This window comes from Doryrhamphus excisus, linkage group LG2 (assembly GCF_037039965.1).
Source record: "Doryrhamphus excisus strain RoL-2023G ecotype Guam linkage group LG2, RoL_Dexc_Guam_v1.1, whole genome shotgun sequence".
NCBI classification, from domain to species: domain Eukaryota; kingdom Metazoa; phylum Chordata; class Actinopteri; order Syngnathiformes; family Syngnathidae; genus Doryrhamphus; species Doryrhamphus excisus.
Window position 1 is genome coordinate 4436503 of NC_136358.1, and position 27877 is coordinate 4464379.

General features: G+C 42.9%; 4 protein-coding genes across 6 annotated transcripts in view; all 4 read left to right on the forward strand.

The window, feature by feature from the left end:
- sema4f (sema domain, immunoglobulin domain (Ig), transmembrane domain (TM) and short cytoplasmic domain, (semaphorin) 4F) overlaps positions 1 to 6960 on the forward strand; it is a 34366-nt gene extending 27406 nt beyond the window's left edge. Inside the window, exons 4-15 of the mRNA XM_058066389.2 lie at positions 458 to 559; positions 641 to 752; positions 1163 to 1282; positions 1366 to 1520; positions 1597 to 1778; positions 2056 to 2185; positions 2281 to 2497; positions 3661 to 3770; positions 3845 to 3996; positions 4098 to 4153; positions 5393 to 5583; positions 5648 to 6960. Of these exons, the coding sequence (XP_057922372.2) occupies positions 458 to 559; positions 641 to 752; positions 1163 to 1282; positions 1366 to 1520; positions 1597 to 1778; positions 2056 to 2185; positions 2281 to 2497; positions 3661 to 3770; positions 3845 to 3996; positions 4098 to 4153; positions 5393 to 5583; positions 5648 to 6232 (2112 nt within the window). The 3' untranslated portion in view covers positions 6233 to 6960. The remainder of the gene's footprint in view (positions 1 to 457; positions 560 to 640; positions 753 to 1162; positions 1283 to 1365; positions 1521 to 1596; positions 1779 to 2055; positions 2186 to 2280; positions 2498 to 3660; positions 3771 to 3844; positions 3997 to 4097; positions 4154 to 5392; positions 5584 to 5647) is intronic.
- The window catches only part of LOC131126257 (carbohydrate sulfotransferase 12-like), a 138992-nt gene extending 124983 nt beyond the window's left edge, over positions 1 to 14009 (forward strand). Inside the window, exons 2-6 of one of the 2 annotated variants that reach the window (XM_078795812.1) lie at positions 9588 to 9691; positions 11354 to 11526; positions 11632 to 11775; positions 12365 to 12669; positions 12737 to 14009. In XM_078795812.1, the coding sequence (XP_078651938.1) occupies positions 9598 to 9691; positions 11354 to 11526; positions 11632 to 11775; positions 12365 to 12669; positions 12737 to 12983 (963 nt within the window). In that variant the 5' untranslated portion in view covers positions 9588 to 9597 and the 3' untranslated portion in view covers positions 12984 to 14009. Of the gene's footprint in view, positions 1 to 9570; positions 9692 to 11353; positions 11527 to 11631; positions 11776 to 12364; positions 12670 to 12736 lie in introns of those variants that run through there. The other variant, XM_058068597.2, reaches the window with a different exon arrangement.
- A 1-nt stretch (position 14010) lies between these two features.
- On the forward strand, positions 14011 to 20186 carry LOC131126256 (carbohydrate sulfotransferase 12-like). The gene is made up of 6 exons (XM_078795818.1): positions 14011 to 15037; positions 15127 to 15247; positions 15949 to 16109; positions 16245 to 16388; positions 18542 to 18846; positions 18914 to 20186. Exons 2-6 carry the CDS (start codon positions 15133 to 15135, stop codon positions 19158 to 19160), a joined length of 972 nt encoding a protein of 323 aa, XP_078651944.1. The 5' UTR covers positions 14011 to 15037; positions 15127 to 15132; the 3' UTR covers positions 19161 to 20186.
- Positions 20187 to 20697: 511 nt separating this feature from the next.
- Positions 20698 to 27242, forward strand: syt4 (synaptotagmin IV). Of its 2 annotated transcripts, none has more exons than XM_078795833.1 (5): positions 20698 to 20923; positions 23471 to 24054; positions 24133 to 24456; positions 25703 to 25820; positions 26102 to 27242. In XM_078795833.1, the coding sequence occupies exons 1-5, from the start codon at positions 20887 to 20889 to the stop codon at positions 26419 to 26421; spliced, it is 1383 nt and encodes a 460-aa protein (XP_078651959.1). In that variant the 5' UTR covers positions 20698 to 20886; the 3' UTR covers positions 26422 to 27242. The 2 variants fall into 2 exon arrangements, with proteins under 2 accessions (XP_078651959.1, XP_057923329.2); XM_058067346.2 differs by having other exon boundaries at positions 20699 to 20923; positions 25700 to 25820.
- Positions 27243 to 27877: the final 635 nt, after the last annotated feature.

A 27877-nucleotide genomic window follows, 5' to 3' on the forward strand; every position in this document is an offset into this window, starting at 1 on the left:
CCGTTGCAGCAGGCGTTCGCCCGCATCTATATAATTCACACTACTTGCCTTGTTGGAATTCCAGGAACAAATTAGATCATATATTTGCTTGTGTTCAGCCCGCAGCACGTTATAAATTGAAGTGCTTCCGCAGCCAAATAGGGCGCCACCATCTTGCACTGACCTGACCGTTGTTACGGTACGTCATATGTACATTCAAAAATCTCATTATAAATCTGCCATAGAAGATTGCACAAAATTGACTGCATTTTTTTTAACATAACCTTTCTTGTCATAATTAAAAAAAAATGACAAGACAGGATGGAAAGGTTCCATTCCCTCTAACCCATACCATACTGTCAATTAATCTTATCAGTATCCCCAAGTTTAATTTGGATCAGCTAATCCTAAAATGATCACTGTTTCCAGGACTGCTTAGTTAAGTCTTGTTCATATGGGTCTCTGTCTCCCTCTGTAGGAGGACTGCCGCAACTACATCCTCTTGTTGGAGTTCCATTCAGATGGACAGCACATCTACGTGTGTGGTACCTATGCCTTCGACCCAAAGTGTGCCTTCCTGGTCAGTGTTTGGGATTATATTTGTCACATGTAAACACAAAAGATGCACATTCACAGTAACTTTCTTGATTCCGTCCTGCAGGAGATGTCCTCCTTCACTATAAAAAAGGACGCTGACGGGCAGGTGATTATGGAGATGGGGAGGAAGAAGGTGCCCTTTGACCCCAGGAAGCCCTTCACAGCAGTTATGACAGGTGAGTTAGCATCAATGGTTGAGTTAGCGTGCTTTTCTGTGTTTTCCAGGCACAATCAGCCGTCTTCATTCATTCATTTTCTACCGCTTTTTCTTCACAAGGGTCGCGGGGCGAGAGGCGGGGTACACCCTGGACTGGTTGCCAGCCAATCACAGGGCACATATAGACAAACAACCATTCACACTCACATTCATACCTATGGATAATTTGGAGTCGCCAATTAACCTAGCATGTTTTTGGAATGTGGGAGGAAACCGGAGTACCCGGAGAAAACCCACGCATGCACGGGGGAGAACATGCAAACTCCACACAGAGATGGCCGAGGGTGGAATTGAACCCTGGTCTCCTAGCTGTGAGGTCTGCGCGCTAACCACTAGTCCGTCTTCATTCTTACTTGTTTATGTTCTAAGGCGGTCTCCTGTACGCCGGCACCTCCATCAACTTTCGCGGCACAGAATTCGACATCACCCGGGCAACGGGACCGGAGCAACAGCAGATCCGGAGCGAGCAAAAAGTGTACTGGCTCGATGGTGAGACGTGGGCACCGTCAGACCTGAATGCGTGATTGAATCATTGTACTCATTCGAGTCTGGTGCGTTTTTTTGGCGAATAGAACCCGATTTCGTGAGCTCGGCCGTCGTGGAGCTGTCGGCTGACAACAACGTGACGGGAGAGGACGACAGGATCTATTTCTTCTTCAACGAGGCAGCCATGGAGTACACCTTCTATTCCAAAGTCAGAGTTCCCAGAGTGGCGCGAGTGTGCAGGGTGAGGATCCAACCGTGTGATTGACGACTGACACATTTGAAGAGATTTCCGTATGACCTATTTTGACTTCTTTCAGTCTGACGTGGGGGGGCTGAGGACGCTGCAGCAACACTGGACCACCTTCCTCAAAGCAGAGCTGGTGTGCGAGGACAAAGTCAGACATCAACGCTACGACATCCTGCAGGACGTTTTCACCTTGCGACACTCGGCTCAAGAAGCCGGCAGCACGCACTTTTACGGTCTTTTCACCACGCAGTGGTAAGCGGAACCAGCCGACGTTCTGCTGCAACTCAGATAAGCATCATCACCAAATGTCCAGGAACATTTAATTCCTGGTATAGTTCCTGGAAATCAAACGTTCCTGTGGCCTATTGTGTTTTTCGTTTGCACAGTTCAAAACAGCCACTGAAAAAACCTGCTGAAGTCTTCAGGAACTTTAAACAGGAACTTCAGTTCGGCCCCCAGTTCTTATGGTCCAAACGTGCACAATTCCCGTGCATAGATCCAATTTTTGTTCTTCTTTCCTGTGTCTTAGGGAGCCGGAGCAGTCAGCAGTTTGTGTTTTCAGCGTCTCTGACATCATCAGAGTAATGAACGGCCCATTTAAAAAGCGCATCGACAAAACAGACACACCCACACCAGTGGGCTCGCCGAGGCCTGGCCAGGTACTACCGCGACTACACAAGTGCAGTATTTGTTTTGAAAAGGCATAGTCTCTCTTTTAAAATGTCTCACCGGCTTTGCTTTTTCTCCCCCTAAGTGCCTGAACGGCGCTCTCAAGGCCGAGGGCTTTGACTCATCTCTGAAAATCCCAGACAACCTGTTGGCGTACGTGAGAAATCACCCGCTCATGCAGCAGAGTGTCAACGCGGCGCCCCTGCTGGTCAGGAAGGGAGTCAAGTACACCAAACTGGCCGTCACGCTCACCGACCAAAGAGGAGAGGGACAACGAGGAGCAATTCTGCACCTTGGAACAGGTAAAAGATTTCATCCATTCATATGTTGTAACGACTGTCTTCATTGCACTGATGGGTGAAGTGGAGCTAGATACACCCTGGGCTCAATTCCAGTCAATTACATATATATATCACTATATTAAATTATAAAAAAAAAAACAACCTTAAACTGTATTATGGAAAGCAGGAAGTGAACAAATGTAACAGTTACTGATTGCAAAAGTACCAGATGGAGGGGTAGGATTTAATAAGCTTTGCTTCTTCCTACTCCTTTTGGTCATGTGGAACTGTGAACTGATTATGTGATGCACTCAATTGTAATCTGATGCATGTTCAAATGAAATAAAACCATTACCGTTACCATAGATCAGGGGTCTCAAACACGCGGCCCGCGGGCCAAATGTGGCCCGCAGGATACTAGTTTGAGGCCCCCGCCTTGATATGAAAGTTCAATATTAGTGCGGCCCGCGCAAGTTTGATATGGATGCTGTATGGTATCATGTACCCAGAAAAAATTATTACGTTTGATTAATGTTCATGTTAAAGGTTAAATAACTCTTAATAGTTATCCTCCCTATCCGTGTGGAAGTGGTAAGTTTTTGGCCATTTAAGTTTAAAGGAAATAACTTGAAGGCTACCGTTTGGGTCGCTAGCTCTCTAGTTTGCGAGTTAGCATGTGTCTCAAGACCCTGCAGTTGCGCAATATGTTGTAAATAAAAAGAGTATAAATGTGACTATAGTCGTGTTTTGTCATGTCTACAGGGCTCTAATAATGCTTTGTTCATTTTAATCTGAAAAAAATAATTTGTCTACCCACCAACTATATGTAGTTTCTTAAGTTTTTTGCCGTTTTATTATTATTATATTTATTTATTACTGATTGATTGATTTTCCTTATTCTTGATTTATTTATTTATTTTTCATCTTATTTTGTGTAAAAAAATAAAAAGTAAGATATTTGAGAACAGTGGAATGTTTTATCAGAGCTTTTATTGTAGAAAATTGGAACCAAAGCAAAATTTTTAAAATTTTTTTGTTTTTAATAAATGCGTTTTTTTGTTTTTTTTTTTGGAAAACCTGATGCGGCCCAGTCTCACCCAGACCCTAGCTCCAGTGGCCCCCCAAGTAAATTGAGTTTGAGGACCCTGCCATAGATGTTGTTGTTTTGTTTGCCATCTTTGCAGACTATGGCGAGCTCCACCAGGTGGCAGTAATGGGCGAGAACGCCACCCTACTGCGGGAAATTCCTTTATTTGACGCAACAGAGCCTGTCAACAACATTTTCCTGCACCAAGTGAGTACCGTGTATTTTCTGACGTTGCATGTGGAGGTGTTCTGTGCAGATGAGTGATCTACTGTGTTTCTTAGGGCTGGGCTCTGGTGGGCAGCCCCCGGTCTCTTGCCCGCATCAGGTCTGAAGAGTGCACGGTCTATTTTAGTTGCGCATTGTGTGCCAGAGTCCGAGAACTGGGCTGTGAATGGGATGCAAGGAAGGGAACCTGCTTGTCCTCGATGGTGCCGTAAGTACTGACATTAGTGTCCGGCTTCCTTGTGAAGTCAAATATCAACTACAGTGTGTGTGTGTGTGTGTGTGTGTGTGTGTGTGTGTGTGTGTGTTCAGGCCTGGTAGTGGTGATGTCATAGAAGACGCCTTGAGGAGATGTGATGCCCGGGAAGGTGAGTGTGGAGGAATCTATGTGGGTTTTGGGACACACCCCACTGTTGTGTATGTGGAAAAAGGGTTTGGAACACACCCCGTAATTCAGGGGTCTCAAACTCAATTTACTTGGGGGGCCACTGGAGCTAGGGTCTGGGTGAGACTGGGCCGCATCAGGTTTCCCCCCCCAAAAAAACGCATTTATTAAAAACAGAAAAATATACAAACTTTTTCAGTGCTTTGGTTCCAATTTTCTACAAGAAAAGCTCTGATAAAACATTCCACTGTTCTCAAATATCTTCATTTTTATTTTTCTGCACAAAATAAGATGAAAAATAAATAAATCAATCAAGAATAAAGAAAATCAATCAATCAGTAATAAATATAATAATAATAATAAAACGGTGGGTAGACAAATTATTTTTTTCAGATTAAAATGAACAAAGCATTATTAGAGCCCTGTAGACATGACAAAACACGACTATAGTCACATTTATACTTTTTTTATTTACTACATATTGCGCAACTGCAGGGTCTTGAGACACATGCTAACTCGCAAACTAGAGATCTAGCGACCTAAACGGTAGCCTCCAAGTTATTTCCTTTGAACTTAAAAAGCCAAAAACTTACCACTTCCACACGAATAGGGAGGATAACTATTAACAGTTATTTAACCTTTAACATGAACATTAATCAAATGTAATAATTTTTTCTGGGTACATGATACCATACAGCATCCATATCAAACTTGCGCATTACCACTTCCACACGGATAGGGAGGATAACTATTAACAGTTATTTAACCTTTAATATGAACATTAATCAAATGTAATAATTTTTTCTGGGTACATGATACCATACAGCATCCATATCAAACTTGCGCATTACCACTTCCACACGGATAGGGAGGATAACTATTAACAGTTATTTAACCTTTAACATGAACATTAATCAAACTTGGCGGGCCACACTAACATTAAACTTTCATATCAAGGCGGGGGACCTCAAACTAGTGTCCTGCGGGCCACATTTGGCCCGCGGGCCGCGTGTTTGAGACCCCTGCCGTAATTGGTTACTTGAATCAAACAGGTAAGGCTGCATAGCTTTGTTGGCCCTGAATCTTAATGCTAATCTGGACCCGAAAGGATTATTCATAAAAAGGAGTTTTTCCAGTCCCAATACTTTGATGGGACACAGTGCATATTTTCCCACATGTTCTAGGAAGACTTAATCTGCTACCCTTCTCTTTCTGGTGCTAGAACGTTGTTCCCCACCCATCAAGGAACTGCGCGTTTCCCTGGGTCTACATCTCCGGTTGCCATGCGCCCAGCTGTCCCCCAGGCCCTGTAGCTGGGAGTACCCCCCGCACAGTCTCACCAAGCAGCGTTACCCCGACCTCGAGGTGACCGTCACCACGGACGGTCTGGGAAGTTACGTCTGCATATGCCAGGTACAAAAAAAAAAAACACATTGAATTGAAAAGCTCCTCCATTGACATCTTTTACCCAATATAGGAGGGACAGATCCATGACCCCGCCCCCTGCCGTAGAGCAGCCTATCAGCTGACGCTGGAGGACCCGAGCACCGCAGGAGCCGTGGGTGGATGCACACGCCACGTGGTCGCCTTCTACGTCCTCTTCTTCTTCGGGGGTTTAATATTCGGAGCGATACTCTTCCACTTTGTGAAACGTCGCCACTCAAGTAACACATGCGACCACCCGCCCCCGGGGAAGTCTGCCGCCCCGCAGACGCCATGCAACACCAGCCTCCTCCATGAGGGATTCCGGCTGACTGAAAAACGTAATGGGATAGCGGCCACCACGACAGGCAATGGCAGTCACCATGGAAACAGTATTAGCGGCACAACAACCGGCAACAAAGCCATAAACGGGAGCGGAAACACTTTGTATGCCAATTACAACATTTTATCAGTAGATGTCCTCGACGGACGGACTGCCAGAAGAGAGATAGGAGAGAGGGACGCTCAAATGGATGAGGACCTGGGGGACGGGATAGCGGGACTAGAGGAAGAGCTCGCCAGCTTTCCCATGTTTAAATCTTCAGCACCCCTCGCACCATGTGAAGAAAGCTCAATTTGAATTAGCATCTTCATCACTCTGGAAGCCACGAGGAGCAGAAATGGCGCCGACAGTGTCTGCCTTTTAATAATGTCATGGAAAGACACCAAAGAGATATGACATATGTTACGGTTTCTCTAATAATAAGACACCTGAGAAACATGGATGCTACACTGTACGTCACAACGTTCATGTTGAAGCAAACATGGCCGTGACCCTCATGTGCAATCGGGAGCATGAGAGGAAGGAAGGACAAGAGAAAAGCCAACCGTCCATTCTAATTACGCTCTCACTCTTTTTCCTCCAAAGAGCACTGAAAAACAGAACTTTTGACATTCAACAGCCGTGGACTGAGTGGTTTGATCTTTGCTGTGAGACCAGCTGAGGATGTTGGAGTTTGTCACCAGAAGAGGAAAAAAATCCACCTACCCTTGTTCCCTTTATGTTATTGTATTGTCTTTTTTCTAATAAAAAATCCTAAAACATTACCAAACCAGAAGAAAAGTTGAATATAAGAGAAGAAGCATGCAAACAAGCCACTTTAGTCATCTGGAATTGTATCAAAAGACACATACTGGAACTTTAACTAAGTCACAAAACAATGCAGATGCATTTTGAAATGTTTGTTTTAAACAAATTGATGCTAAACGATATTATTGTCAACATTTGAGACCAAATAATTGGAAATAATGACCAATAATCAGTTTTGACAGTGGCACGGTGGATGAGTGGTTAGCGCGCAGACCTCACAGCTAGGAGGACTAGGGTTCGATTCCACCCTCCATCTCGGTGTGGGGTTTGCAGGTTTTCTCCGGGTACTCCGGTTTCCTCCCACATTCCAAAAACATGCTAGGTTAATTGGCGACTCCAAATTGTCCATAGGTATGAATGTGAGTGTGAATGGTTGTTTGTCTATATGTGCCCTGTGATTGGCTGGCCACCAGTCCAGGGTGTACCCTGCCTCTCACCCAATGACAGCTGTGATAGGCTCCAGCACCCCTGGTACAAAATGAATGAATGAATTTCTACTACATTAACTTGCATTGCTCCTCACGAGGCTACACTCTTCTGCTGTGTGTCTGTGCTCGCAGCCCCGCCTCCCTCCATATTGAAAAAGTAACAGAAATGTGTGGAGAGGTTCATATGTAATGGACCTCAGGTGACGAGAGGGGTGGAGCTGTCAACTGATCACCACCTGGTGGTGAGTTGGCTCCGATGGTGGGGGAGGATGGGGGTCAGACCCAAACGTATTGTGAGGGTCTGCTGGGAACCTCTGGCAAAGTCCTCTGTCAGAAGGAGTTTCAACTCCCACCTCCAGGAGGGATTCAACCATGTTCAGAGGAAACATGTCACAGATTCTGTTCATGAATTTTATGGACAGTCTCTAGTCTCTAGGCGCAGCCAGGGCTTTGAAGGGTTCTGGTTGGGTGGTCCAGCTGGCTTCATCGAGCCGTGACCTTCAACTCTCATTGGATCGGTTCACAGCCGAGTGTGAAGCGACCGGGATGAGAATCAGCACCTCCAAGCACCTCGGGGAAGAGATCCTGCCCCAAGTGGAGGAGTTCAAATACCTCAGGTCATGAGTCCGGGAAGGGCGGAACGCAAGATCAACAGGCAAATTGGTGTTGGATGTGCAGCGATGCGGACTCTAACCAAAAGGACAAGATCACAGGCCGAAATGATTTTTCTCCACAGAGACAACAAAAATGTGTTTAATAACAAAAGACGCACTCAGGACTGGGAAAAGGTAAGTAACACAAAAACAAAAGTTCACAACACAAAAAGGGGGTGAAGCCACAGGGTACAAAAACAAAGGGAGTTGCTGGAAAAAAAACTAAGCTTGAACATGAACTCACGAAACAGCAACCTCAAAAGTGTGAATGTCGCCAACAAGCAAGATACGTGCAGGGTTGCACACCAAAAGGAGATGATTGAGCTGGACGCGGGTGTGGACGTTGCAACAATCTGGTGGTGAGTCAGCATACAAGCATGGTGTCAGAAGGCTGGTAAGCCTCCCAGGTGGCTCCGCCCTGGCAGGACTTCAGGCAAGAGGCGGAGTACACCCTGGACTGGTCCCCAGCCAATCACAGGGCACATATAGACAAACAACCATTTACACTCATTCATACCTGTGGACAATAGAGTCACCAATTAAGCTAGTATGTTTTTGGAATGTGGGAGGGAACCGGAGTACCCGAAGAAAACCCACGCATGGGAAAAACATGCAAACCCCACACAGAGATGCCAAGAGGAGAATCGAACCCAGATCTTCCCCATCAACTGACTGTGTGGCCTACGTGCAAACCTTAAAAATCCACTGACCACAAAAATGTCAACTTCATATCCTCAGTCAGCCATTGTTGCTGTGTCTTAGCTTCTAACAGTTTTCCTCTGATTAACCAATCAGGACTGGGGGTCGGCCTCTTTGCTCTGCTACACCATTCAGAATCTGAAGTCTGATTGGTTAAAAAAAAAAAAGTCCCGTTGCTAATATAATACTGCGTATGTGGCAGCAAGGGTGCCAAAGCATAATGGGAAAAAGTTGAAAATAGATTTAAAAATCTATTTTTTTACACTTGCATTGATACATGTTTGTATATTTCGAGTGTTGCTGTGTGAAGAGTTCAGTGTTATTTACAGTGCAAGATGACACTGTGAGTCATCCTGTTATATTGTTATACTATTACATATAATGACCTCTTACGACCTCTAATGGGTTGACTAACTTGTTGATAACTCGTGATTGGAGCTACCGTTTCTCCACTGACTCGTTACATTGTTTTCAACAAGTCACGCTACTATATAGAGTAAGCCGTAGCCAATATAGTTTTGATGATAAGTATGTATTCAACTAAGAAAAGGCCTTCTTCCTGCTCCATTTCACAAAGGTAACATTGATTTATTTTGAGGTATTGCGTTTGTATGGTTTTTCATGTTCATAATAAGTGCCAGCATCAACTGGGACAGGTTGAATGTACAAAAACCTGTTGTGCCAAACCTACTTTGCACTAACTGCAGCCCAAAAAAAAAATCCTAACTACACGTCCAACTCTTGCACACTGAATGAATATCAATATAATAAATCACAATTTTTTTATATTATCATTATTTCATACTTGACAACTTATGGGTTGTCGTACGAAAGACGGGACTAAACGGTTCTGCTGAGTCAAAATATTGACCACACCTTTTCTCCATACTTGGTGAGTTGTTAACTGGAGATGATATCACAATGTTACAGACGCGCTGGCAGGTGACAACATTGCAAGGTGAGTGCCGCGATTCTTACATTAAAAATACTAGACTAAAATAAAATAGTGTTATGTCGGTTTTACTTTTTTTTTTTCTTCCCCTGGTAGGGTGACATGTTGTCAAAACCAGCAACAATGATATCTTGTAAAAACATCCGGATGCCCTGCCTTGGTTTAGTGGCTTTCATCAGTGTGATGGCCCTCTATTACCATTGGGACATGCCGACAGGTACAATTGTAAAATATTTATTTCTTACTGAGCATAACGATTGGTGGGATTCACATGATGTCACATTCAGTCGTTATTAGCCGTACCTCAAAGAGATCTTGAGGTACGACTTGAAAATGTTGAATGCAGAAAAAAAATGTATGTAATAGACTAGTATGGACTCAAAACCCAAAACCCATCGGGAAAATGGTCATTTTAAACCATTTGATGGCCCCCACCCTTCGCTCATCGTATATTACAGTACGTAAACTACATCTGGGATATTGTACATTTTATAGTTATGTCTGCTTCTGCATGTTGTTGGCAATTATTTTTATCTCAACCTAACAAGATCAAAAAGTTAAGCCAATTTAATTTCCACTTTTTGCCGAGACACAAGTTCGATTCCACCCTCGACTATCTTTGTGTGGAGTTTGCATGTTCTCCCCGTGCATGCGTGGGTTTTCTCCGGGTACTCCGGTTTTCCTCCCACATTCCAAAAACATGCTAGGTTAATTGGCGACTCCAAATTGTCCATAGGTATGAATGTGAGTGTGAATGGTTGTTTGTCTATATGTGCCCTGTGATTGGCTGGCGACCAGTCCAGGGTGTACCCCGCCTCTTGCCCGAAGACAGCTGGGATAGGCTCCAGCACCCCCGTGACCCCCGTGAGGAAAAAGCGGTAAAAACTGAATGAATGAATATTAAACAGAATAGAATTGGATTAGGCTGCACGGTTGGGTGAGTGGTTAGCACGCAGGCCACACAGCTAGGAGACCCGAGTTCGATTCCGCCCTCGACCGTCTCTGTGTAGAGTTTGCATGTTCTCCCCGTGGGTTTTCTCCGGGTACTCCGGTTTTCCTCCCAAATTCCAAAAACATGCTAGGTTAATTGGCGACTCCAAATTGTCCATAGGTATGAATGTGAGTGTGAATGGTTGTTTGTCTATATGTGCCCTGTGATTGGCTGGCGACCAGTCCAGGGTGTACCCCGCCCAAAGAGAGCTGGGATAAGCTCCAGCATCCCCTCGACCCTCATGAGGATAAGCGGTACAAAATTAGTGAATGAATGAAAAGAATTGGATTAACAATAAAACAATACAATAGAATCGCAGTCCCCGGAAGTTCCGGACAGCCAAATCTTTTTCCTCCCCCTGAACTCCTGACGAAGTGAAAGAATTCTGCTTAAATAGTTGTTTTATCAGAACGTTCTGTGCCAGTTTCTGTAAATATATCTCTCTTCATCATTCCTTGACGATGCTCGTGAGACACAAACAAGGTAAACTGGTATCTCTGCTGATGCGATGCGGTACGGTACATATAATACTCATACTCACAAGGATGTCCTTGCTGATATGAGCTTACAGTATTTTTGCATTACGTTTGCATGACCTCACACTTCTTTTTATTCAGTTGCTGGTTAACACAGCATTATTTCTCATGGACTATTTGTAATTACTCACCTGATAGATGACTTGGCATAATAGTTAATAACTGTACTGTATTTCCTTTGAGGGGAACTGCACTTTTTGGGGAATTTTGCCCATCATTCATAATATTTATGTGAAACATGTACACATATTTCTTTCTCTATTGGTTCATGTCACTTGATTAATGAAACATCAGTAAAAGCATTTTTTTTCCCCCGACAATATTCTGTATGATTATCATTTGTGGTGCCCAGCAAAGACGATGGCACAGGAGAAGGAGCAGGAGCTGAGGAAGACGATTCTGAGAGACATGTGCAAAGAAGAAAAAGAGACCTTTTCCAAAGATAAAAACAAACGTATCAACGGAATTCTGCATAACCTCCTTGTGGATGACAAACAAGGCATCATTTACTGCTTTATACCAAAGGTGGGGACCACACAACAATGTCGCAGTGTTAGGATTTGATGTGTCCTGATCTGTTAAATGGGATAGTTATCATGTTAGTGCAGTTCATCTTGTTCCTTTCTCCAGGTGGCGTGTGGTAATTGGAAGAGGTTCATGCACGTTCTGAAACACGGTGAACCTTACCCTGATCCCAAGGACATACCCGCCGGAGTGGCCCACGATCCAAAGGGTCTGGCCACTCTTGCCAGCTTCCCAGAAGTGGAGAGGGAGGTGAGCATTTATTTTTACATTTTACAATAACCCTTCTTAACTGTTCCCACCTAAAAAGGGTTCTTCTTCATTTATTCGTTGATGCTTAAAGGGGAACACAATCCTTATGTTAAACATGAACACATTTCTTTCCCTTTTCTGTGCATCATAACACAAAAAAAACGGGTTAATATGAGCTAGCTATCAATGCACGTCTTTAAGATACACATTTTTCAACTATGAAGCCATGATTTCCCATGGCGTCCGTTGTTAGCTAGCTCATATTAACTCATTTTTCTCGAACTACAATGCACCGAAATGGGAAGTAATGTGAGCACTTGGCAGGGTGTGGTGAGTTTGAGGCTTGCGATGTGATCATCCGTCAGGGAAACCCCGGTTCCATCCCGCTGTACTTGCAAGTGTGGGGAAAATTTGGGGTCCCACTTCAGTACGGTACATATGTTTGTTTTAAAAAAAACGTATATATGTATACATAAATATATATACATAAACAACAAACAGTGGTTCATCAAGGAAATGTAATCAAATGCACAAAACAAGTAAACAATCATGTTACCATGGCGATGCAACTAACTTATCTTGCTCCTAGGCCAAGTTGAAGCAGTACACCAAGTTCATGTTTGTCCGCGATCCCTTTGTGCGCCTCATCTCAGCCTTCCGGGACAAGTTCCTAAAGATCAATCAGTACTTTTATCAATATTACGGCCGAGCCATTCTGCAGCGCTACGGAAACCAGCCCAACCCCCCGTTGAAAGTGACGGAGGCGTTTGCGTTAGGCATCCGCCCTTCTTTCTATAGCTTTGTCCAGTATCTGCTGGACACGAAGAAAAACAAGCGTGGATTTGACCCCCACTGGAATGAGTTTCACCGCCTGTGTCAACCCTGCTTCATCGAGTAAGCTGCATTTTTTTCCATCTTCTGAAAAACAAACCCAGTCTAAAACCCAGTTTCTTCCACTCAGGTATGACTTTATCGGCCATCAGGAGACGCTTACAGAGGATGCATTGCAGCTGATAACGACCTTGAACCTGGAGGAACATATCAAATTTCCATCGGCTTACGAAAACATGACGAACCCTTCATCAGTGTCTGACTGGTTTAAAGAAGTACCACTGGAGGACAGGAGGAAGCTCTACGAGATCTACGAGAGGGACTATGAGCTGTTTGGCTACGAAACACCTCACAGTTTACTCAACAACACACTCTAGAGGAGGAGCTTTACTTTGGGCCACTTGGTCATTTTGGTGGATGTTCAACATGGAGCACAATACCCCCAAGAAGACTTCATTTGGTTCATAATTTATTTTTATTTTTTTTAACTCTTGTGTCGTTTTGGATTGGGTTTGCACTGAAAAATGAAGGATGTTTAATGTGAACTAAGTGAGATATTATTGCTAAATTTGCATTTTGGCATACTGCCTTTCTTAAATTTAACTTTTCTTCAGGTTTGGAAATATATGATTTATTTGAAAAAAAAACATAACAAAAACATAAAAGTAACAAGGATGGGTAGTGGTTGGATTTTGCTCGAGGAACCCCTCACACTTAAAGAAAGGTTATTGCTCATCCATTCATTGATACTGCAGTTAAAGGGGACCTATTATGCTCATTTTCGTCCCTTTTATTGAGTTGTGGACTCATATAGAGCAGCTACATACAATAACCCACACAAAAAACCTTTCCAGATCTTCCAGAATGTCCACCAATTCCAACTGTATTTTCGTGGATTTCCAATACGGTTTTGTTTTTATTTATTCCACCCATGACCCGCAGTTGGTACATGAGTACATGATAATAAATGAATGAGTTTCCTGAAAAATGGTTAGAAGTAGCGATGATAAGCGAGTATCCGTTACAGGTAAGAAACGTTTGCCGTAAACGACTACATCTCATTATTATCCACATTTGTGTTTTAAAAACGACGGTTGAAAACAGCGCAGAATTTGTCCTAAACACTATAATAAACCCTGCTCCTATAGAGCAGCTATAACCCACAAGGGGACTTTCTAGATCTTCCAGAATCACCACCTCCTGAATTCCAGCTGTTCCAAAACAGTCAGTTTAAATTTGTTCCACCTATGGCTCGCTTACAAGCACACCCACTACAATGTGATTGGTTACTCCCAAGTACTTCCGGACTACTGCCAAACCCCACTTTCTAATATCGTGGGTATAGGAGTTGATTATAAGTGAATGAAGCCAATGGAGAGCTAATTGAAAAGTTTTTAGGAGCTACTAGCTGGAGACCCCTGAATTACTCAACTGAACGCAAAGAGTGGTAACATATCGTAAGTCCGCCTTGTGTCTGTGATTCTTCGAAACATTAAAAAATCCTTGACTATTTTTTGTAATCGAGATATTCAAATTATCCTAATAATCGTTGCAGGCCTAAAGTTTTGTGCTGGTTATTGTGTGTAGCTGCTCTATAGGAGTCCACAACTCAATACAAAAGCCTGAACAATGAGCATAATAGGTCCCTTATAAATATAGTGACCATGTTCTGAAACGTATGAGATGTGTTATGAAGCGAACGTATGGTCGCTACAGATGTCAACTTCACATCCTCAGTCAGCCAATGTGGTGTAGCTTAGCTTGTTGAACAGCTTTCCTCTGATCAACCAATCAGGACTGGGGGTCGGCCTCTTTCTTATGCTGCACCATTCAGAAACGATGGCCCTGATAGGCAAAAAGTGTGTGTGGGTGTATGGGAAAAAGTTCAAAAGGGATTTAAAAAAAATGTATTTTTTAACTTGTATTGATACATGTTTGTATATTTTTTTTTATTACAATATGATGACTTTACGATGGCGCATTTTCAAATTGATCAAACTAAAATGAAAATGTGTGACTGATCAAACTGCTTTCCTGAATGATTGGTAATTCCAAGGATGTTTTGTAAGTGCCATCAACTGGGTGAGGTTGAATACGCCAAACCCGTTCTTCCACTGTGCACTAATTGCTGTCACAAAGCCCAAGTACACGTCCAACTCTTGCACACTGAATGCAAAATGAACATCCATATTTCACATATAATAAATCTGAGTTTTTTTTTATATAATGACAAATGTTGATCTCATACTTGACTATTTATTGGTTGTCGTCCCTTGACAGTTTCACCAAAAGGCAGATTAAACGATTCTCCTGAGAATATAATGACCACACCTTTTAATTGTTTTCTCCATACGTCAGTGTTTAGGTGAGTTGTTAACTGGAAATGATATCACAATGTTACAGACGCGCTGGCAGGTGACAACGTTGCAAGGTGAGTGCCGCAAATCTTACATTAAAAATACTAGACTAAAATAAAATAGTGCTATTTTGGTTTTACTCATTGTTTTTTTCCCCTGGTAGGGTGACATGTTGTCAAAACCAGCAACAATGATATCTTGTAAAAACATCCGGATGCCCTGCCTTGGTTTAGTGGCTTTCATCAGTGTGATGGCCCTCTATTACCATTGGGACATGCCAACAGGTACAATTCTAAAACATTTCTTTTCCATTCTGTTGCTGGGATTCACTTAACATCACATCCAGTCGTTATCAGCTCTACTTAAAAAAGATGGGGGGCGAATAAGCAGATCCCTAACTCAAAGTCATGTAAAATGAAAGCAAAAATCCAGCATATATACATGCACTGTTGTTGCATGTGGAAATCAGTCAAATGTATCTATCTATCTATTTTCTATGCCGCTTATCCTCACTTGGGTCGCAGGTATGCTGGAGAGAAACGGGGTACACCCTGGACTGGTGGCCAGCCAATCACAGGGAACATATAGACAAACAACCATTCACACTCACATTCATACCTATGGACAATTTGGAGTCGCCGATTAACCTAGCATGTTTTTGGAATGTGGGAGGAAACCGGAATACCCGGAGAAAACCCACACATGCACATGGAGAAAATGGAAACTCCACACAGAGATGCCCGAGGGGGGAATCCAACCTGTGTCCTGCACGCTAACCAATCGGCCCACTGTGCATATACAATATTTCGGAAAATGCTATTACTAAGATAGTCCAACTTTTTCAGTATAAGCTAACACTGTCGCTTGTCAGCAATTACTACTCCTTGTGAAATCTACAGTATATTGACTTAGTAGTACTGTACTTGGGATGATCCCTGAATTCGGCAATCTTTGCTCTTGTGTGTGTACCATTTGTGGCGCCCAGCGAGGGAGAAGGAGCAGGAGCTGAGGAAGACGATTCTGAGAGACATGTGCAAAGAAGAAAAGGAGACCTTTTCCAAAGATAAAAACAAACGTATCAACGGAATTCTGCATAACCTCCTTGTGGATGACAAACAAGGCATCATTTATTGCTTTATACCAAAGGTGGGGACCACACAACACACTAACATGAGCAACATAGCGTCTCTTGAGATTTCATGCGTCCTGAGTGGAAAAACCTGATCTGTTAAATAGGGATAGTTATCATGTTAGTGCAGTTTATCTTGTTCCTTTCTCCAGGTGGCGTGTGGTAATTGGAAGAGGTTCATGCAGGTACTGAAACACGGTGAACCTTACCCTGATCCCAAGGATATACCTCCCGGTGTGGCCCACAATCCAAACGGTCTGACCAGTCTTGCCAGCTTCCCAGAAGTGGAGAGGGAGGTGAGCATTTAGTTTTACATCTTACAATAACCTAAATAACCAAATAACCGTGTTTAGTTTTACCTCCTAAAAAGGGTTATTTTTCATTTATTCGTTGATGCTTAAAGGGGAATTTTGAATTCACAATCATTAACAATCCTTATGTTAAACATGAACACATTTCTTTCCCTTTTCTGTGCATCATAACACAAGAAAATTAGTTAATATGAGCTAGCTATTAAGATTAAGATATGCCTTTATTCAGCAGCACGGCGGTCTAGTGGTTAGCGCACAGACCTCACAGCTAGGAGACCAGGGTTCAATTCCATCATTCCTCGGCCATCTCTGTGTGGAGTTTGCATGTTCTCCCCGTGCATGCGTGGGTTTTCTCCGGGTACTCCGGTTTCCTCCCACATTCCAAAAACATGCTAGGTTAATTAGCGACTCCAAATTGTCCATAGGTATGAATGTGAGTGTGAATGGTTGTTTGTCTATATGTGCCCTGTGATTGGCTGGCCACCAGTCCAGGGTGTACCCCGCCTCTCGCCCGAAGACAGCTGGGATAGGCTCCAGCACCCCCGTGACCCTCGTGAGGATAAGCGGAAGAAAATGAATGAAAGAATGAATATGACTTTATTCGTCCCTCAGTAGGGAAATTTGCATGGCACAGCAGCAAGAGTACAAAGTCAGTTAAGCAGCACAAAAATACACAATATAGAAAAAAAACAATATTAACAAGCCAAGTATTAACAAAATCAAGTTTTTCCCAGAGTTGTATACAATACAGTATGTAGATAATATGAAACGAGATGAGATATATGACCAGTCTATACACTGAGATCTTGTTAGAGAGTTAATATGAGGCATTATGGAAATACTTCACATAGAATTTAGCATATTGCATTTAGAGCCCTTAATATTGCACATGGAGGTTGATCAGATATTGCACAGTGAACGGGGTCTGGAGTAACTATACTGACTATAAAAGCAAGTATTACACAGATGTACATAGTGGTGTAGAAGTAGAATGTATCAATGCACGTCTTTGAGATACACATTTTTCGACTATGAAGCCATGATTTCCCATGGACGTTCGTTGTTAGCTAGCTCATATTAACTCATTTTTCTCGGACTACAATGCACAGAAATGGGAAGTAATGTGAGCACTTGGCAGGGTGTGGTGAGTTTGAGGCTTGCGATGTGATCATCCGTCAGGGAAACCCCGGTTCCATCCCGCTGTACTTGCAAGTGTGGGGAAAATTTGGTGGTCCCACCTCAGTACGGATTTGGGAGCATGTAGACCAGGGGTGGGCAAACTACGGCCCGGGGGCCACATCCGGCCCGCCAAGTGTTTGAATACGGCCCGCCCAATCTTTCCAAAGTATTTCATTTAAACTCAACATACAACCTGGCATCATGGCCTGAGCCAACCTTTTGATGGTTTTATCAATTTCGTTTTTTGACATGGTCTGTTGTTTACAAAGTGCTCCTGAAAAAAGGGAGGGACACAAGCACATAATAATAATTATTATTATTATTAGTATTATTAGATTATTAGATTATTATAATAATTATTAGAACTATTATGATTATTATAATTATTATATTAATGCTAATTATTATATTAATTATATATAATATTATTGTTATATTTGCATATTTTACATAATAATATAATAATTATTATTTTAATTTTATTGTAATTATTATAATATTTTATTATTTTTAAAATATTTAAATATAAATATACAATAATAAATAATAATAGCAGATTGCATGACAATTTTACAGATACAATAATACCAGGTGGACTGTTACGTGTAAAATATATAGTCTGCCCCCCCCCCCCGTAAATTTTGTCATATCAATGCGGCCCGCGAGTCAAAAAGTTTGCCCACCCCTGATGTAGACGCTATAGCAGGAGGAACTTTCGTTGTGTACCACAACTCCGGATGATGTAGCTGTGCTTGTGAACACTGATATCAGGATATCGGCCGCATAAAATCCGGATCGGAACATCCCGAATACATATACATTTATGTAAAAAAAAGTATATATAAATATATATATATATAACAACAAACAGTGGTTCATCAAGGAAATTTAATCAAATGCACAAAACAAGTAAACAATCATGTTACCATGGCGATACAACTAACTTATCTTGCTCCTAGGCCAAGTTGAAGCAGTACACCAAGTTCATGTTTGTCCGCGATCCCTTTGTGCGCCTCATCTCAGCCTTCCGGGAGAAGTTCCTGAAGATCAATCAGTACTATTATCAATATTATGGCCGAGCACTTCTGCAGCGCTACGAAAACCAGCCCGACCCCCCGTTGAAAGTGACGGAGGCGTTTGCGTTAGGCATCCGCCCTTCTTTCTATAGCTTTGTCCAGTCTCTGCTGGACACGAAGAAAAACAAGCGTGGATTTGACCCCCACTGGATTGAGTTTCACCAGCAGTGTCAACCCTGCTTCATCGAGTAAGCTGCATTTTTTTCCATCTTCTGAAAAACAAACCCAGTCTAAAACCCAGTTTCTTCCACTCAGGTATGACTTTATCGGCCATCAGGAGACGCTTACAGAGGATGCATTGCAGCTGATAACGACCTTGAACCTGGAGGAACATATCAAATTTCCATCGGCTTATGAAAACATGACGAACCCTTCATCAGTGTCTGACTGGTTTAAAGAAGTACCACTGGAGGACAGGAGGAAGCTCTACGAGATCTACGAGAGGGACTATGAGCTGTTTGGCTACGAAACACCTCACAGTTTACTCAACAACACACTCTAGAGGAGGAGCTTTACTTTGGGCACTTGGTCGTTTTGGTGGATGTTCAACATGGAGCACAATACCCCCAAGAAGACTTCATTTGGTTCATACTTTTTTTTTTTTTTTTAACTCTTGTGTCGTTTTGGATTGGGTTTGTGTGACTGTACTGAAAAATGAAGAATGTTTAAAGTGAACTAAATGATATAATATTGCACGTTTGATGGATAAATTTGCATTTTGGCATGCTGCCTTTCTTAAATTTAACTTCTCTTCAGGTTTGGAAATACTGTATATGATTTATTTGAAAAAAAACAAGACAAAACAATAACATAAAAGTAACAAATGTGGGTATTGGTTGGATTTTGCTCCTCTTTCACTTGAGTGTAAACCCATGAGAACCCCTCACACTTAAAGAAAGGTTATTGCTGATCCATTTATTGATACTTAACTGCAGTTCAACTAAAATGCTATCATCGACTAAGGAATTTCGTTCGTTAGATTTTGTCCACAGTCAACTGTTTGGGATTTTTTTTTTTACGTGAAAACTGACACATGACAGCTCCACTCATCCACTCGTCCACTCATCCACTCACACCGCAAAAACTAAGATTTATATAACGTTGGTTTGTTGTTAAAATCTGAATGTAGGATATTTTTATGCACTAGCTAGTATGACAAAACAGGCGGGCTGTTGATGGAATACATTAAAACAGACCGTTTTCGTGGCAACCATGAAATACAAAAAAATACAGCTGGAATAGGTGCAGATTCTGGAAGAACTATAAATCGTTGTGTGCTGGTGTGTAGATGCTCTATAGGAGTCCACTACTTGATACAAAGTGTTGAAAAATAAGCATAATAGGTCCTCTTTAACAAGGATACAAAAAGGCTACAGCCAAATGGAGGGACGAGGCTCATCAGAGGACTAGTGTGAGTCACTTCATATTTTCTTGTGTCCAAAAGAGCATTAAAATTCAAATGAAATTTGAATTTTGCGTTTAAACAAGAGAGAAATGTGAGAAATTCTGGGCATGCCTGAGAAAAGTGTATAAAGTGAGGGTTTTTATTGCCACTAAACATATAATAATTGCAAACAAATAATGTTGGCTGCTGAGCAGATTTCATTTATTGTGGGCTATTTTGTACCATTCATTAATTTTCTATGCCTCTTAATCCCCATTAACTTCTTTTTTAACTTCCATTATTTGAAATACAAAAGACTGCATTCTACTTTTTGGACATCAGATGTCAGCATAGCATTGTTTTAGACAGTGCACAGCTGCCCAGATGCATTACACGGTCCGCTTACCCATAGGCACATACTATATTGTCATAAAACTACATCCAATGTTGCCATGGTTACCAGGAGGACTGACATGACCACCACATTTTATCCCAGATGCGCGCAAATTCCCAAAAATGTATTGCTCCATCAGTGGGAAGATGGATGCTTGGCAGCCCTCACGTCACCACTGCGTCAGCACACAGATGAGCTCAGCGCAAGGAGGGAGGGGTGAGGATGAGTGGGGTGTCGCCGCCCCGTCCACATACACACACACACACACAAACGCACGCACAAGCGCTCTTACACTCAGCCGCGGAAAGGGAGAGAACAACCTTCTCCATCTCTATCCTAATTCTAGCATCTTCCAGAACCCATCCTCCTCTTCCCCGTCCATTAGTTAGTGGAATCAAGCGTTGAACACGTCCGGTACCTTAAGACCCATCAGAACCTCGGACAGCATCCATGGCTCCAATGATGCTGGAGGACGGAGCCCAGCCCGGTGAGTCAAAACCTTGGAATATTCTGCTACCCAGAGCTATTATAAATCCATCATGGGAATACTAATGTTCCCATTTTGTTTTATACTACAAAATTACTGCTTTGTTTGAGTCATGTGAGTTGTACACTTTTCAAACCTATTTGACTATCAGGAAAAACATCTTTATTGTAGTATTTCCATCATATTATCTGGGATTCGACTTGTCAGTCCCCTCAACGTCGTCCTCCCACAGCTGCATCCATCCGTCTGTTGTCATCCACAAAAACTATATAAACATTGTCCTGTTAATCATATCTATGTGGCGTCATTTCGGTGAATTGATGTTGTATACAGCAAGTACAGACTGAACTATACCCATGAGGGCGGGGCAGCTAATCAAAGCAAATTAAGAGCGGTCAATTAAAGAAATGTGATACACAGACTTTCAAAAAGGAAGTCCACTGTTTCGTTCTCTCCTCGTCTAGCTCTTTTCGGATGGAGAGCATCTCATGAAAATCAGGAAATGGCCCACGTACCCGTCATTGCAACAGAGCCATTAGGCCTACATGGCGTTTAAACCGTTGAGTCACACTTGGACAACAAAGCTGCAGCATTCCGGTCCATCATCAATAATCAGAGTGTAGTGTCATGGTAAAGAATGAACATTGATATGGGTAATGATGTTATATTATCATAATATGGCCCCTCAGTGGCTCGTCGTGGGCAATAAAATAATAAAAACAGCATAAATCCCCTTTGGGTGTTGCATAAGATGCTGTTTGCTCTTTGGCATGGCAAGTTTTTTTGTTTTTTTAAAATTGCAATTAAACCGAAACTGCATCACAGGATTGTCTTTTTGCATTTGCGGAGCCAGAAATATTTATTTGGATTGCCAAGGTGAGACCATTACTCTCACTGGGGTGACAACTGGTTGATACCTGAAATGTCTCCATGGCCAGTAGGATAGCTGTAGAATGACCAAGGGTGGCCATGGCCACCATTGACCTGCACGTAGCATTTACCACAGTTTTTTTTTTTTTATTTAATTTGAGCAAGATGAGACAAATGTTGCACACATTAGAGGCGGGCAATATTACAAATGATGCTATTGATCAGGGACAGCATTATCGGTAAAGGAAATAACATCAATATCATTGAATCATTTCTGGTAAACCAAAAAAATCACATTATAAATAAACTGAAACTGAAAACTGCTGCACGGTGGGAAAAAGTGGTTAGCGCACAGGCCACACAGCTAGTAGACCCAAGTTCGATTCCACCCTCGATCATCTCTGTGTGCATGTTCCTCCCACATTCCAAAAACATGCTAGGTTAATTGACGACTCCAAATTGTCCATAGGTATGAATGTGAGTGTGAATGGTTGTTTGTCTATATGTGCCCTGTGATTGGCTGGCGACCAGTCCAGGGTGTACCCCGCCTCTCGCCCGAAGACAGCTGGGATAGGCTCCAGCACCCCCGCGACCCTCGTGAGGAAAAAGCGGTAGAAAATGAATGAATGAATGAATGAATGAATGAATGAAAACTGCTGCACGGTGGAAAAAAGTGGTTAGCGCACAGGCCACACAGCTAGTAGACCCAAGTTCGATTCCACCCTCGATCATCTCTGTGTGCATGTTCCTCCCACATTCCAAAAACATGCTAGGTTAATTGGCGACTCCAAATTGTCCATAGGTACGAATGTGAGTGTGAATGGTTGTTTGTCTATATGTGGCCTGTGATTGGCTGGCGACCAGTCCAGGGTGTACTCCACCTTTCGGTTGGAGACAGCTGGGATAGGCTCCAGCACCCCCGCGACCCTTATGAGGATAAGTGGTAGAAAATGAATGAATGAACAAATTAAACTGAAAAAAACAAAAAATATTCATTTCATCAAGCTAGTATCAATTTGAGTGGTGATTATTGATTATTGAGCTCCGACACTAAATGTCTTAAATCATGGCTGCTAAACAGTCAAACTGATGACAATGTGAAATAAACTCACCTGGACTTTTATTGTATTGATTATCTTGTAACTGTGCAACTGAAACTGTGTTATGTTGAAAGTTTTATTTAGTTTTCCTGTAACTGTTATTTTTACTGCATTGTATGAAATGGGGCGGCACGGCGGACTAGTGGTTAGCACGCAGACCTCACAGCTAGGAGACCAGGGTTCAATTCCACCCTCGGCCATCTTTGTGTGGAGTTTGCGTGTTCTCCCCGTGCATGCGTGGGTTTTCTCCGGGTACTCCGGTTTCCTCCCACATTCCAAAAACATGCTAGGTTAATTGGCGACTCCAAATTGTCCATAGGTATGAATGTGAGTGTGAATGGTTGTTTGTCTATATGTGCCCTGTGATTGACTGGCGACCAGTCTGGGGTGTACCCCGCCTCTCGCCTGAAGACAGCTGGGATAGGCTCCAGCACCCCCGTGACCCTTGTGAGGATAAGCGTTCGAAAATGAATGAATGAATGAATTAATGTATGAAATGGTTTTATGTTTGTTTTTTCAACGTCTGGGACACCATTTTTTATCTCATATATTTCCCCCGCTCTGTGTTGCCCTACAGTGGCGGTCCCAGCTGGTGTTGCCATGGTGAGCGTCTTCGGCCTCGTCTTCACCGCGTCAGCCTTTGCGTGGATCTGCTGCCAGCGCAAAAACACCAAAAGCCAAAAAACGCCCCCGTACAAGTTTGTGCACATGCTCAAAGGCGTTGACATCTACCCAGAGAGCCTCAGCGGCAAGAAGAATTTTGCCGCCTCGACCGCCATGTCAGCTAATGAAGTCAGTAAAACGGACGTGAACGGGAATATGCCGCCCAGCCCCAAGCTGAGCCCAGGCGGGTCCAGGGTGGCCCTGCATCTCGACTTGGAGAAACGGGACCTGAACGGTAACTTCACCACCAAACCTTTCCACCACCACAAGGTGCGCAGCTCCCCCGACTTGGAGCTATCTTCCCCACACGCCGGTTTCGCCCAGCCTGGTGGGATGTACTGCCGGGACCCCCCGTCGCCATCCAGCACCCTCTCCAGCCAAGCACCCACTCCCGCTGTGGATAAAACTCAGGTGGAAGAGAGGGAGCGGAGGCTTGGGACACTCCACTTTGCTTTGGAGTACCAACCTGAGAAGAAGGCCTTCATTGTCCATATTAAGGTATCTACAGGTGCATTCTTCTACTTTCACTTTCTACTTTCCACTTCCAAATGTTTGACTGATTCATTTTCAATCCAGGAAGCCCATGGCTTGAGTCCGACTGATGAGCAGTCGCTGACCTCTGACCCCTATATCAAGCTGACGCTACTGCCAGAGAAGAAGCACCAAGTGAAGACCAGAGTCCTTAGGAAGACTTTAGACCCGATGTTTGACGAGACCTTCAGGTTCTACGGGATCCCACTGGCCAGGGTGTCGGAGCTGGCTCTCCAGTTCATGGTGCTCAGCTTTGACAGGTTCTCCAGGGACGAGATCATCGGCGAGACACTGGTGCCACTGTCGGGAATCGACCTGTCTGAAGGACCTGTGCTGATGAGCCGGGAGATCATCAAGAGGAATATCAAGGTGAGGCTCAAGGCTCACATTAAACCCAAAGAAATTCAATCCTACTGAGATATATTAGTAGATATTAGAATTTGTTTTGTCACTAATATGTGGAGGTTTTGTTCAGATATCTAGCATATTGATCAATATTGACAATATTTGTATTGTACAATACAGGTATTATAGCAATGTCATATTTTCTGTTCAACACATTATTGAATCCATGCTGTCGCTAAAGCAGTGATTCACTGTGCTGGGTGCTTTAGAATGGAAACGATACAATTTCAGTTAATTGGTCCCAAAATTTGTTTTGTCTTTATTAATAATCTATTTATTCCACCAACGTATCGTATAGTGACAGGCAGAACAAATAAATGCTTTTCCACCAGATGGCAGAAGCCACTGCTTTTTATTTGGCTTTCCAGACACCTCCCAAATAATATAACCCCAAATGTGGCCCGCAGGACACTAGTTTGAGGCCCCCGCCTTGATATGAAAGTTTAATGTTAGTGCGGCCCGCGCAAATTTGATATGGATGCTGTATGGTATCATGTACCCAGAAAAAATTATTACGTTTGATTAATGTTCATGTTAAAGGTTAAATAACTGTTAATAGTTAACCTCCCTATCCGTGTGGAAGTGGTAAGTTTTTGGCTATTTAAGTTTAAAGGAAATAACTTGAAGGCTACCGTTTAGGTCGCTAGCTCTCTAGTTTGCGAGTTAGCATGTGACTCAAGACCCTGCAGTTGCGCAATATGTTGTAAATAAAAAGAGTATAAATGTGACTATAGTCGTGTTTTGTCATGTCTACAGGGCTCTAATAATGCTTTGTTCATTTTAATCTGAAAAAAATTATTTGTCTACCCACCAACTATATGTGGTTTCTTAAGTTTTTATTATTTGCTGTTTTATTATTATTATATTTATTTATTACTGATTGATTGATTTTCTTTATTTGTTATTTATTTTTCATCTTATTTTGTGTAGAAAAATAAAAAGTAAGATATTTGAGGACAGTGGAATGTTTTATCAGAGCTTTTCTTTTAGAAAATTGGAACCAAGGCGAAGTTTTAAAAATGTTTTTGTTTTTAATAAATGCGTTTTTTTGTTGTTTTTTTTGGAAAACCTGATGCACATATCAGTGTAATTGGGGAATAGAATCTCAGGAACTGGAGCTGTATTATGTTTAAAGCCTGATATGATCCAATTCTCCACGGAGAGATTGGAGAGCTTCTCCTCTAAGTCTTATCTTGTGTCCGCACAGAAGTCCTCCGGCCGAGGCGAGCTGCTTCTCTCCTTGTGTTACCAGTCCACCACCAACACTCTGACCGCTGTCGTCCTCAAGGCCCGTCACCTGCCCAAGACTGACAACAACGGCCCCACAGGTGCACTAACTTGGTAGCCTTGAGTGAGAACACTCAAAAGGATGAGAGGGGATGTTGGGTTGCCATAGTAACACCGGCAATGCAGCGCTGTAATCAGATCAGGGTGTGGTCGAAAGCACTTTAGTGACACACACACACATCTCATTAGGGACATGCATTTTTCTCTTATTGATCGCCCTATTGATCTTTTTAAAGAATCATTTGACTCTGCAAGCGCTGCAGGACAAACGGCATCTTATTGCTTTCCTGACCTTGTTCTTATCCTGCTCTGTTTGTCATAGATCTGTATGTGAAATTGAATCTGTACCACGGGAAGAAGCGGGTGTGCAAGAAGAAGGCCGACGTGAAGAAGTGCACGCCCAACCCCGTCTTCAACCAGCTCTTCACCTTTGACCTGCCCTCTGATGAGGGCCTGAGAGACACCAGTGTGGAGCTGCTGCTGATGGAGTCGGATTCAAGCAAGTCCCGCTGCCCAAAGCCGGTTCTCGGGCGCCTGGTAATGGGCACATCGGCGGCGGGCACTGCCGGCGAGCACTGGCGGGAGATCTGTGATCACCCGCGCCGCCAGATCGCCAAGTGGCACGCTATGTCTGAGGATTAACAAGCTGGATGTCCAACCAATTGTGCGGCTGAATGAAGGTGGGCGGGACTTAGCGTCCTGCTTAACTTGTACCCATTGGACGTGAGGGCGGTGAGGGTAGGGGGGAGGGGACTAAAGTGATGTCATCAATCAATCAATCACTCATCTTTGAAGTTATTGGTATAGCGAATGGAGTGGGACTTAGCCATCAGGACCCCATAAAGTTAAAGGAGCCCAAAGACTGCGCCCAACATCCCGGTGTTAACACACACGGCAGGTTGTCATGGTAACCGTGTGCTTCGACGTCTCTTCATTTTCTTCCTCCTTATCAAAAGCTGTAAAAAAAAATGTGCATTATTTCCATTTATTTCACAACAACAAATATAGAGATTTAATTTATTATTATCTTTTTTTTACTCCTCTGGGTGGACTTGAACATGTTTTGTAATTATAATTGGTATTCTTATATCGTTAAATATAAAGCCTAAATTAGGTGGTTTTGAGTGAGGACTGCAGCAGACCATGTGTTTTTGTTTTTGATGCGCCAAAATTGAGACAAATGTGCAAATGGACGCTCGCGCGTGCGCGCGTGTGTGTGTGCATTACAATGTTTACTGTCTGTGTTGTGTCCCCTCTACTGTGAGCACAAAGAAATGTAAATGTAAGTACCCTCAAATTAAATAGATAAGAGAACAAGTTGTCTTTATTTCTCTTGAGTGTGTTACTAATAATGTATACTTATTTTGAAATTAAGACATACTGAAGTTAAGCATTATATCTTGTGAAGGAAAACCAAACAAACATGAATAATAAATAAAAGGCCTGATGACGTAACCACTGAATGAAGTCACCACGTTTGAATTTAATATTGACTAAAAGCCTCTAAGAAAAAGGAACATGGTGTTTCCAGTGCACTTGACCCACAATAGTGTGCCGTCTTCCGTTATTTCCATAGCTGCTCCGACTCACGGACATTTTTGCCTTGTCGTTCTGAGCCATATTTAATCTGTCGACGAGGTCCCAACGCCAAGCCGTTTATCCCATCTGCCTGCAGAAAGTTCTCCAGCCCCACGGAGAGTGGATGAGTCATCACGGAAATGGGAGACAATTTAAACAAAGTTACTCCCACACCCACCTGCTATCGGCATCCCTGACTGTCGTTTTTCACAGCGACGTTCGCCATCCATCTCAGTGCTGTTGAGCAGGCCACAATGGGCTAATTAACCGGCTTTAACGGCAGCCTGTTATTTGTCAGACGCATGAGAGCACAGAGAAATGGATTAGCCAGGAGCAGGAATAAGTCTGGTACTGCTTAATGAGAGCCAGTAAAGGAGGTTGGATGCTTTTGGAAGACAAATAAGTATTATTATGCTATTGTGTTAGGTGATATTCTATCCCTGACAAATGCACTGGTCTCCAAAGTGTGGTCTGCGGTATGTTTTCTAATTGCCCTGTATGTATAGAAATAACATCAAAA

Bases quoted from the DNA above. Each gene is read 5' to 3' on its own strand.
- LOC131126256 (XM_078795818.1), top strand. From the start codon at position 15,133: ATGTTGTCAAAACCAGCAACAATGATATCTTGTAAAAACATCCGGATG. The intron at 15,248-15,948 runs GTACAATTCTAA...TGTGGCGCCCAG, and splicing joins CCATTGGGACATGCCAACAG to CGAGGGAGAAGGAGCAGGAG. The intron at 18,847-18,913 runs GTAAGCTGCATT...TCTTCCACTCAG, and splicing joins TGTCAACCCTGCTTCATCGA to GTATGACTTTATCGGCCATC.
- syt4 (XM_058067346.2), top strand. From the start codon at position 20,887: ATGGCTCCAATGATGCTGGAGGACGGAGCCCAGCCCG. The intron at 20,924-23,470 runs GTGAGTCAAAAC...GTTGCCCTACAG, and splicing joins GGAGGACGGAGCCCAGCCCG to TGGCGGTCCCAGCTGGTGTT. The intron at 25,821-26,101 runs GTGCACTAACTT...TGTTTGTCATAG, and splicing joins TGACAACAACGGCCCCACAG to ATCTGTATGTGAAATTGAAT.